Source organism: Choloepus didactylus, chromosome 5, assembly GCF_015220235.1.
Source record: "Choloepus didactylus isolate mChoDid1 chromosome 5, mChoDid1.pri, whole genome shotgun sequence".
In the NCBI taxonomy this organism is placed as follows: Eukaryota; Metazoa; Chordata; class Mammalia; order Pilosa; family Megalonychidae; genus Choloepus; species Choloepus didactylus.
In genome coordinates this window covers 121,393,683-121,406,163 of record NC_051311.1, presented here as the reverse complement: position 1 = coordinate 121,406,163, position 12,481 = coordinate 121,393,683, and the positions used below count along the sequence as shown (strand labels likewise).

Here is a 12,481-nt window from a genome sequence, read left to right as displayed (position 1 = left end):
CCGAGAATATGTGGTCTGATCCCAGATCTCTACCTTTGACCAGCTACTTCAGATCGCTGGTGGCTGGTTTTGAGGGTGGCCATTGTTCCAAAACCCCTTGAGCAAAGGGCTGCATTAACTGGGCAAGGGCTGAATCAAGAAAACACAGCTTCAAAAGCTGTAGAAGAAGCTCCTGGTACCAGTGACTGCTCTTCCCCCAAAACCTCCACAATGCAGGATGGAGCAAGCTTGTGCTCTCATTGTGGGTGCCTGGCCCTGTTCCAGAGGAAGCAGAGTGGCCCCTGTGTGCATATGGAGTGTGTGCCTGACAGTGCCAATCTATCAGGTAGAAGTCTGAGAGACTGAGCTGGGGAACATGTCTCAGGCTCACCTTTCCAGAATTTGTTCTGAGGTCAGAAAAGTGCCTTGCAAACAGCTAGGGCAGGGTGAGAGCAATGAAGTTGAAGCAGCCCAGGCAAATGACTATCTTTATTGTTACTCAAGAGAATACCAAGGAAGGGAGGAGCTCTATTTCAAAAGGACTAGAAGAGGAGTTCCCTTGAACTCCTGTAAACTATAAATGGGTTATCCCTAAGTCCACTAGCAATCACAAGCCCTAGAAAAGCAGCAGGCTCTACAGCTCTGGCTCCACTTGGGCTGCTCTCCTTGATAGGAGGATAAGCTCTGAAGGAGACCACTAGCCAAAGTAGAGACAATTTACAAAGACAGTATGATGGTTAAGTTTATGTGTCAATTTGGCCAGGGTTTGGTGTCCAGTTGTTTGGTCAAGCAAGCACTGGCCTGATTGTTACTTTGAGGACATTCTGTGGACTTAAATCATCAGTAAATTGATTGCATTTATGGCTGATTTACATCTACAATCAACTGAGGAGACTGCCTTCAACAATGAGAGATGTCTCATTCAATCAGTTGAAAGCTTTAAAAGAAGTGATTATTTCAGCAGTCATAAGAGAGAATTTCCATTTCTATTTCTGCCAGCCAGCTTCTCCTGGGGAATTAATCAAAAACCTTCATTGGAGTTCCCGGCTTGCTGCCTGCTCTATGGAATTTGGACTTGTGCATCTCCACAAGGGAACCCTGACTAACAGAGACAGAAAAAGATGCTTCTTGTTTTGTTTCTTTCTTTCTTTTTTGTTTGTTTGTTTGTTTAGATTACCTTCAGACATTCAAGAAAATCTCTGTATTATCACTAGCTGAATACAAACATAAGGAACAGAAAATTCAGGAACTAAATCCAAGAGTTACCACTTTAAAATGTTAAAATGTACCGTGTGCAACAAAGATTACAAAACAAACAAAGAAACAGGAAATGATAGCCCAACCAAAGGAACAAGATAAAAATCCAGAAATCATAAACAAAGAGGAACAGACTTTGAATTTACTTGACAGAGACTTTTAAAAAATGATCCTCATATACTCAATAAGATAAAGGAAAACATGGAGAAATAACTAAAGGATATGAAGAAAACAATGAATGAACAATATAAGAATCTCTCCAGAGAACTATGGAGTTGAAGACCGCAATAACTGAAATGAAAAATTCCCTCAATAGTTTCAACAGCAGACTGGAGGTGGAAGAATAAAGAATCAGTGATCTTGAAGACAAAACAATTCAAATGATTCAGTCTGAGTAGCAGAAAGAAAACAGAATAAAGAAGAAAGAACAGAGCCTAAGAGAGCTGTGGGACACCATCAAGTATATCAATATATGCATTATAGGAGTGCCAGAAGAAAAACAGAGAAAGGGGCAGAAGTAATATTCAAAAACATAATGGCAGAAAACTTCCAAAATTTAATAAAAGACATGAATATGCCCAGTATAGAAGCCAACTAACCAAAACAGGATAAATAAAGAGAGTCATTCCAAGACACATAGTAGTCAGATTCTCCAATACCAAAGACAAGAAGAGAGTTCTAGAAGCTGCCAGAGTAAAGCAAGGCATTATGTACAAGGACTTCTTAATAAAATTAGGTGTTGATTTGTTATCAGACACAATGGATGCAGGTAGATAGTAGTATGAAATATTCAAAGTGCTGAAAGAAAACAATTGCCAACCAAGAATATTATATCTAGCAAGACTTTCTTTCAAAAATGAGGGTGAGATTAAAACATTCCCAGAAAAAGAAAAGCTGAAGGAGCTCATTATTACCAGATGGCTCTACCAACAATGCTAAAGGGAGTTCTTCAGACTGAAAGGAAAAGACACAGCAGATCAGAGCAGCATAAACAAATAAAGAACTCTGGTAAAGATAACCATGTGGGTAATTATAAATGACAGTACTATTGTATTGCAATTTTTGGTATGTAACTACACTTCTTATTTCTTACAGGTGCTAAAATGCAAATACATACAGGTAGTAATAAATTGACTGTTTTGGACATACAATGTACAAAGATATAATTTGTAACAAGCATAAAAAAATAGGTGAGAAAATGGAGAGGTATCGGAAATGTGTGTATAAATGCCACTGAAGATAATTTGGTATTAAATCAAATATGATTATTTTCAATTAGGATGTTAAATTTTAACCCCATGTTAAACACAAAGAAAATATATGGAAAATATATTCAGGTAGAAATGAGAATGGACTAAAAATTGTACAATACAAAATGAAACACATAAATAAATATGGAAGCAGGCATAAACAGAAGAATTGAGGGTGAAAAAAGTACAAGACATACAAAGACAAAATAGCAAAATGGCAGAAGAAAGTACTACATTATCAGAAGTTACTTTAAATGTAAATAGATTAAACTCTCCTGTCAAGAGGCAGAGATTGGCAGAATGGATAAAAAAGAATGAGCCAACTATATGCTGTTTACAAAAACTCATCTTAAAGTCGAAGATATAAGTAGGTTAAAAGTAAAATGATAGAAAAAAAAATCATGCCAGTAGTAAACAAAAGAGAGCTACGTAGCTCAACTAACATCAGATAAATAGACTTCAAGTCAAACTGTTAGGAGGGACAAAGAAGGTGAATATATACTGATAAAGGGGTCAGTTCAACAAGAAGACATAACAAATATAAACATATATGCACCTAAGAATAGAGCCCCCAAATATATGGAGCAAACATTGATAGATTTGAAGGCAGTAGAGACAGGTCTACATTAATAATAGGAGATTTTAATATACCACTTTCAATAATTGATAGAACATCTAGACAGAAGATCAATAAGGAAATAGAAGATTTGAATGATACTACAAACCAGTAGACCTAACAGACATATAAAGAACACATCACCCAACAACAACAAAATACACATTCTTCTCAGGTGCACACGATCAGACTTCAGAATAGATCATATGTTAAGTCACAAAACAAATCTACAAAATCAAAAATATTGCAATCATACAATGTATCTTCTCCAACGACAAAGAATGAAGCTAGAAATCACTAACAGAGGGAGAAACAGAAAATTCACATATACATGGAACTTAATGCACTCTTAAATGACCAATGGGTCAAAGAAGGAACCACAAGGGAAATTAGGAAATATCTTGAGGTGAATGAACATGAAAACACAACACACTAAAACTTCAGGGATGCAGCAAAGGCAGTGGTGACAGGGAAATTTACAGCTCTACATGCTTACATTAGAAAGAGGAAAGATCTCAAATCAGTGACCTAACTTCAAAACTGGTAGATCTAGAAAAAGAACAGACTAAACCCAAAGGAGAAGGAAAAAGAAATAACAAAGTTTAGAGTGGAGATAAATTAAATAGAGGATTAAAGAACAATAGAAAGAATTAACAAAACCAATAACTGATTCTATGAAAATAACAATAAAATCGACATTTAACAAGACTCACTAAGAATAAGAGAGGATGCAAATGAAAAAATCAGAAATGAAAAGGACATAGCCACCATCCCCACTGAAATAAAAAGGACTATAAAAACATACTATGAACAACTGTATGCCAACAAATTAGATTACCTAGATGAAATGGGCAAATTCCCAGGAACACACTGACTGCCTACACTGACTCAAGAATAAATAGAAGATCTCAACAAACCAATAACTAGTAAAGAGATTGAATCAGTAATCAAAACCTTCCAAGAAAGAAAACCCCAGAACCAGGTGACTTTGCAGGGAAATTTTACCAAACACACCAATCCTTCTCATACTCTTCCAAAAAACTGAACAGGAGTGAACACTCCCTAATTCATTCTATAAGGCCAATCACCCTCATCTCAAAGCCATATAATGAAACCACAAGCAAAGAAAATTACAGACCAATATCTCTTATGAATATAGATGCAAAATCCTCAACAAAATACTAGCAAACCAAATCAAACAGCACATTAAAAGAATCACATCACGATCAAGTGGGATTTATCCTAGGTATGCAAGGTTGATTCAACATAAGAAAATAAATTAATTAACAAACCACATTAACAGAATGAAGGAAAAAAACCCACATGATTATCTCAATTGATGCAGAAAAGGCATTTGACATACTACAGCACCCTTTCTTGATAAAAACACTAAAAAAACTAGAAATAGAAGGAAATTTCCTCATGAAAAAGGGCTATAAGCCCATAGCTAACATCATACTCAATGGAGAAAAACTGGAAGCTTTTCCTCTAAGAATAGCAACAAGACAAGGATTCCCACTCTCATCAATGTTACCCAACATTGAGGTAGAAGTTCTTGCTAGAGCAATTAGGCAAGAGAAAGAAATAAAAGGCATCCAAATTGGAAAGGAAGAAGTGAAACTTTCCCTGTTTGCAGATGAAATGATCTTATGTGTGAGGGAAATCAGAAACCTGTTAAGTGGCCATCATCCCAACCCTACCTGCCCCAACCTCCCTCTCTGGGAAAGTCACAAACACACACTAAATGGCCATCCTCCAACCTTCTGCTACCCCCACCTCTTTTCTATTGTGTGCCATTCCTTAACCTGGGGGAGATGTTAAGTCTAATGAAAAGGTCCTGCCATACCTTAAACGTGGAAAAAGCATACCAAGATGCTTATCAGAAAAGGAATTCTCAGTGGCAGGGACACTGCTCCCTGCGGTAGATAAAAACCACATTCAAACAGAATATATAGCTTGGTCTGTCTTCTCTGGTATGAAGTGGGGGATGCAGAGCTGCCATCTAGCAACACAACCCAGAGCAATTTTTGGCCACCCCAGGAGAATGGCTGTGATCTTTTGGACTCTGTGCTATGTAAGAGACAAGGAGATTTGCCCTTTCTGGACCTTTATTCTGTACTATAAAGGGACAATTTGCTGAAAGTTTCTGTTATGCCCTGAACCTGTGTTCCCATGATATACTGTTGTAGCAACTCGCTCCATACTATATACAGAAAATCTTGAAACATCTACAACAAATAATAAACAAATTCAGCAAAGAAATGGCGTACAAGAAAACCAGTAGTGTTTCTGTGTACTACTAACGAACAATCTGAAGAAGAATTAAAGAAAAAAATTCCATTTACAATAGCAACTAAAAGAATCAAATATCTAGGAATAAATTTAACCAAGGACCTAAAGGACTTGTATATAGAAAACTACAAAACATTGCTAAAAGAAGTCAAAGAAGACCTACATAAGTGAAAGGACATTCCATGCTCATGGACTGAAAGACTAACATTGTTAAGATGTCAATTATACTCAAAGCAATTGATCTGACACAATCCCAATCAAAATGCCAACAGCCTCCTTTGCAGAAATAGAAAAGCCATCATCAAATTTATATGGAAAGGTAAGGGACCCCAAATAGCCAAAGTCATCATGAAAAAGAAAAATGAAGTTGGAGGACACAAATTTCCCTATTTAAAACTAAATTACAAAGCACAGTAATCAAACAGGATAGTACTGGCACAAGGACAGACACATAGATCAGTGGAATTGAACTGAGAGTTCAGAAATCTCCTCTCACATTATGGCCAACATATTTCACAAGGGAGCCAAATCCACTCAACTGGGAAAGAACTGTCTCTTCAAACAATGTTGTTGGGAGAACTGGATGTCCATATGCAAAAGAATGAAGGTGGACCCCTACCTCACACAACCTACAAAAATCAACTCAAGATGGATCAAAGACCTAGAAGGAAATATAGGGAAACATCTTCAGGACCAAGTTTGTGTTAGGCAATGGTTTCTTAGATTTTACACCCAAAGCGAAAGTAACAAAAGAAAAAAATAGATAAATGGGACCTCAACAAAGTTAAAAACTTGTGTGCCTAAATGACTTTATAATGACAGTAAAACAACAAATTACAGAATGGGCGAAAATATTTTGAAACCACATGTGACAAGTCAATTAAAAACTTGTCAAAAGACTTAAATAGACATCCGAAGAAGATATACAATTGGCCAAAAAACACATGAAAAGATGCTCAACATCATTAGCCATCAGGGAAATGCAAATCAAAACCACAATGAGATATCATGTCACACCCACTAGAATAACTACTATTGTAAAAATGGAAAATTACAAGTGTTGGAGAAGATGTGGAGAAATGGGAACAACCATTGATTGTTGGTGGGAATGTACAGTGGTGTAGCAGGTGTTGAAGACAATTTTGCAATTCCTCAAAAAATTAAGTATAGAATGACCATATGACTTGGCAATCCAACTTCTACATATACATCCAAAAGAATTGAAAGCAGGGACTCAAGATTATATAGGCTATTACTGGATCACAAAACTCTCATGCATTAAATTGCTATGAACTAAAAATATTTAAAATATCTTTACAAGGTATTCTTTAGAAAAATTTAATACAAATGGCTAAAATCATTAGGGAAAAATGCAAACAAATATTTGCAAACCGATGTTCATGGGGCATTATTAACAATTTCCAAAAGATAGAAGCAAAGCAAATATCCAACAACCAATGAATGGATTAATAAAATTAGAGAACAGAAAACTTCAAGAAATACTGTTTGTCACTATCATACACAGGAAGATTCGAAAAAGCATTACAATGCTAAATCCTGACAGGGTTCTTCAAAATTGTGATGACTTGTAGAAGGAAGTATCAATTGGTGCAAACATTTAGTGCTTGGCACACTGCAGGTATTCAACAAATATTTTTTGAATGGACATATTGGAAATAATTTGCCAATATGTATCAAGACATTTGAATATGATGACCATACCCTTAGACTGATAATCATATTTAAGGCAATATATACAAAAGAAATATTTTTGAATCAAAGAAAGATGAATGCACTAAGGTACTCACTGCAGTTTTCTTAAAAGGGAAAAACTACTCACAACTAAATGTCCATGACTAGAATAATGCCATGGAGAATTAATTTTTACATTAATTAAGAACCATACTTAAATCCTAAGTGTTTTGCCTACAATTCTTGGCTTAAGATGATTGAAATATTTAAAATATTGGTGTATTCAACCTTTTGGTGTAAGATTTTCATTCTTATACTGAAATAATTATTAATTTTAAAATTGAAGGAAATTACTGTATTTTCCAGAAAAAAAAAACCTGAGAAACTGAGATGAATGAATGATTATTTTCCTTTCAAAATATATTATTATAGCCAATTTCAAAAGTGTTAATCATCTATTTGTCTTCATATACCACTGAAGATGGGGACAGAGTGTCCCAAGTTACACAGCAGGGGGAGAAAACGGTTAGTTACACAGCGGTGAGAGAAAACAGTCATGTCTTTCTACTTTCCCATTATCATGACTAAGAGAACACTGATATTTCCTCTTTCCTAATCTTAGTGTAGGCCCAGTATTGGAGAATTTGTTAAAAGTATCATTTGGATGTATGTATACGTATATATTTATATATGCCTGGAGTGGTAACCCTTTTAAAAAACAACACAATTCACAATACCTTTATAAGCCCTGGCGGTTCACTTCCTTCTTCCACAACAATTAGTTGAGATCTGCCTTTCCTTTCATTGTCTCGAATGCCAATGGCAACCTGACTTGCTTTCAGACGCTCATATTTGTTACACGAGGAACCACACCACTGGTAAATTTCCTGAAAGAAAAAGACAGATACTTTGACACCAGGAATTATGTGAAGGACAAGCAATATTGGTCTAACACTCATTGTGATTATTAATTATGATAAAAGAAAAAGGAAAAAAATTAAAATCACCTATTGTGGAGGTATATATGATTTTAAGTATTAAATTTACACTTCATTCTGCATTCTGTTGCTTTCAGTTAGCATTATAAAGTGAGCATTTCTTTAACATGGAAAATAAAAATACATATCTCACCATTCTTTGTGTATATAATCCACTAATTACAATTTATGAAAATAAGCATTATTTATTACATAATTAGAAAGAGTATTTTTTATTAATATTTTTCTACCTAATCTTTTCTTGCCAAAATATTTGCTTTAAGTGTGGATTACTTAAATTTAAAACAATAAATCTACCATATTTCAGAAAGGAAATCAAGAATCTGTTATAGTAATACACTCATAATGATTCTAAAAGTTGATATAACATTTTCAAAAAGCAATTTAATAATATTTATCATGAACCATAAAAAGAGTTTAAAACCTTTGACCCAGTAATATCATTTTCTGGATTCATTTTATTATCTATAAAAATTATAAAAAAACATATGCACAAGGATATTCATTTCTATGTGATTAAATTAGTGAAGCATTAAAGACATTAAATGTTCAGTAATAGGGTAATAGTTATATAGATTATGATACATAGACAAAATTGGATACTTAACTATAAAAGTTATACTTTTAAATAGAAATAGAAAAATAGAAACATAAGACAATATTTTATATATTGTGAGGTGAATAAATTATATTAGGAGACATTTATATTAAAATATTGTGTATTTTAGTCTTCGGTACAGTATTCAGAAAATATTCAGAAACAAATGAAAAATAAGAAAAAAATATCATTATCTCCATTAAGTGTGGCTTAAGAAAAGAAAGCAAGAGAAGAGAGAGAGAGAAGTGTGATGGCATCCAACCTGGTGGGGGGTGCAGGAATGGGCATTTTCACACCCTATTTGGATGGTATAAATTACACAGGCTTTTTGCAAGGATGACTTGACATCATATGAAACTATAAATGTGATTTTATAATCAGGCAATTCCACTTCTGGGAATCTATATTACAGAAGTATTCAAATATGTACTACAAAAACAAGAAACAAACAACAAAACAAAACCCAAAGTCCATTAACAGGGAGATGGCTATGTAAGTGCTGCTTCATGCATACTGTGAACACTCTTCAGTGTTGAAGAGCGAGGAAAATGTTTAAATATTCACTTAGAAAATTACTCAAGATACATCATTAAGGATAAAGTAAAGCCCCTTTTATAAAAATATTACATTTTTCATAAAAATTTTATACAAATATTAAATTATTATAAAAATTTTATAAAATATTTTCAATAAAAATATTGCCCTTTAAGTAGAAACAAAAGCATAAACTCTATCTCTGTGCTTACAGAAAAAAGAGTTTTAAAGATATACATGTTTAACAGATTTAGGGGGAGGGGAGCATGTAAGTACAGGAGTCTTCAGATTTTACTCTATATAAAGTCTGTACTTTTTCAATTCTTTTTTTCTATCACACATTTATTATGTGTGTGATCTAGCTTATTATGTGCTAGATACTGGAGATACAGAGATGAATAAAAAAAAAAACTAGCAGAGAGAGACTGCCATGTAGACAAGTGATGCTAATATCTTTGCACAACACTTGGTTTTGAAAACATTTTTCCATGCATAGTTCATCTAGCCACTTGAGGGGTTGGGGGTGGTACTTACTGGCTATATGATCTTGTGTTTGCATTTCTTTAAAAAGAGCAAATAAATTAATAACAGCAAAATAAAAGAACACTCAAGCATCCAGAGAGATCAGTGCTATTCTCTGACCATAAGGCATTTCCAGTCTAAAGTAATTTCTTCATTGGAAAACAGTTTACTGAGTGCCCCATACCAGGGCAGGCTCTCTTAGCACTGGGCACAGTTTTGAACAAAGTAGGCCTGCGACCCTCCCTCTGACCCCTGACCCCACCCTGCTCCTCAATGGCCTATTACATTTTCCTCCTTAGGAATAAAATAGGTTTTAGGAATTCAAAGCTTCAAAAAAAAAAAAAAAAAAAAAAAAAAAAAAATCAAGTAAAAAAGCCTCTACACCTTACAATTCCTTTCACTCTAAAATCTGATTTTTCAATTCTTCAGAATGATAAAGGGCCTTTCTTTCCTGCTTCTAAGAGAATAGTACTCTTGTGTCCTCTCTATCCTCTTGTCTGGACACATGAATATGAAGCTCACATTTGGCGGCAATTTCGATACCATGCACGATTAACAAAGAGTGAAAACAAATTGTTCCCAATGATCAGTCAACCATTAATCACTGAACATTAAAATCAGGGAGTGGGAATCCGGAGGAGATTTTTGCAAATGCAGTTATCTGTGCCCTACCTCCGGAACTCTCAGCTGCCTTCTGGGCAGCCTTGTTTATTGAATGCTCCCCAGGAGATTCCAGTGTTCAGCCAGGGCTGAGGCTCACTGCTGGTCCCCCAAGCACCTCACACCTGGCAGGCATTTCAGGGAATCAGCAGCATCTAACTATTCAATGCAGCCAGGCAGGCTCCCGGGCTCAATGTGTCCTGGGCCCTCAGCTCTGGTTCCTTTCGCTACCCTATTCCATGATATTTTGCAAGTGATTCTTTTTTCAGAAGGTCTGAGAAAACAAACTTGTAGTAATTATAATTTACATTACAGTGAAATATAGGTAGCAGTGGATCAGAAGTTAGATCTCTAGATTTCCAAGACTCATTAGTTACTTTCTTGACTGACTCCCTCTGCATTCATATAATCATCTAACAGATATTTATGTTCTTTTCATCTTTATAGTATAACCTTTCATCTACTTCAAAGAGATTATATTAAATCACACTAAATTTTATAAGCATCTGTAAAGCATTACATAACCATGGTAACATCTTTAAAATGCATTGTAGATACTGATAATCTCACGAACATTAATTATTATTTGAGGTAGAATTTTAAAATATTCAAAGGATCCCAAAATATTTTTTATGATATTACTTTGGGTTAGGAGTTTTCATGTGCAGTCTCAATTTCACATGCAAATTTAGTTGTAGAAAATGTTCCTCACCATTGATTAGAGAACACAGTTTCTATCTTTAAAATAGTGAACACATACCTAGGAAATACTTATAAAAATAGTAAACTTTCAAATGTGAAGTTTTCTTTTTAACTCAAATATGACTGAGTCACTAAAGAAATTGTTTACAGAAAACTTCTTATTGAGCATGAAAATGGAGGCTTTGTGTTATTCTTGCTCTTTCATTATTTCCATTTTATTTTGCTACCATTTCTCTAAAAGTGGCACATTTCTTATTTCCTAGACTTATTTTGCAATGGTTAATTCTGACAAAAAACAATAAAATATTGACTTTAATCATAATTGCTGAGCCAAAATTGTTTAAAGAGTCATGTTAATTAAACCCTTTTCATTCAACACTAATTTTCTATATAAATACAATCTGTTTGATGATAGTAGCAGCACATTAAAATTGATTCAAAAGTTTAAATAGAATTTTAGCAATCTCTTAATTTTTAGCAATTTATATTTTGCCATGTTTGGATGATGTGTTTAAGACAGACCAGCTTATTTTTAACAGAGCTCTTCTGTGCTGAAATAAATGTGTTGTGCTATTAATAAACTTCACTGCAGACACTCTATTCAGAAATTGCTGTTAAGACTACTTCACCATTCTGTGCACAAGGTAACTTTGTATTCAATTGGCACCATGCTCAAAATACTCTCTCCTATAAATCAACTTACCCCATTTTGTAGGAGTAGGTTGAAAAAAAAATCCTGCATAGAGCCTTACAGAAAAGTCTGAATTGATGTTGATATGTATTATCACAATAAAAAGTTTTTTCCACAATTAAAACTGTTTTATTTATTATACCTTAATGGCATTTAACTTAAAAACCTTTCATAAACCTTAAGTGTACCAGACCCTGAAAATTGTAAATCAAACATAGTTTCAGAGGCAACTATTTTACCCCTGTAGAACCAAAGGAATTTAATAACTCAACACTAAATGTTATATTTCTTTGGGAACAGGACATAAACACTTGCTGTAAATATGGAAGTATCTGTTCAATTTGGAACCCAGTCCACTTAAATTCTGGCAAAAAGCTGTTCACATGCATACTGCCCTAAAACATAAAACACCCCCTAAGAGAAGTTTGTGGAACTATGATTGTTAATACATAAACCATAAAAGGAAAACAGAATCCCTCCAGAGAATTGGAAAAGTAAGAAATAAGGAAGTAAATTCTATACTGGCAATTAGTTTGGTCCACCCATAGCAAGAAATAAAAGCAAAGGAATGGTATTTATAGAAACAACCACACTGGGGAAAAGGAGACCTATTATTAATCTTGAAAACCAGAGGTTTCTAAAATTTCCTTTAAACCATGTGGTCAGGGTTAATAAATAAAACATCAAAGC

The 12,481-nt window shown here is 34.3% G+C and overlaps 1 protein-coding gene across 2 annotated transcripts in view; it reads right to left on the bottom strand.

Moving 5' to 3' along the window:
* Positions 1-12,481, bottom strand: part of SCIN (scinderin) — a 97,326-nt gene that overhangs the window by 62,593 nt on the left and 22,252 nt on the right. For both annotated transcript variants that reach the window (XM_037836803.1, XM_037836802.1), the window contains one exon: positions 7,824-7,973. In XM_037836803.1, the coding sequence (XP_037692731.1) occupies positions 7,824-7,973 (150 nt within the window). The remainder of the gene's footprint in view (positions 1-7,823; positions 7,974-12,481) is intronic.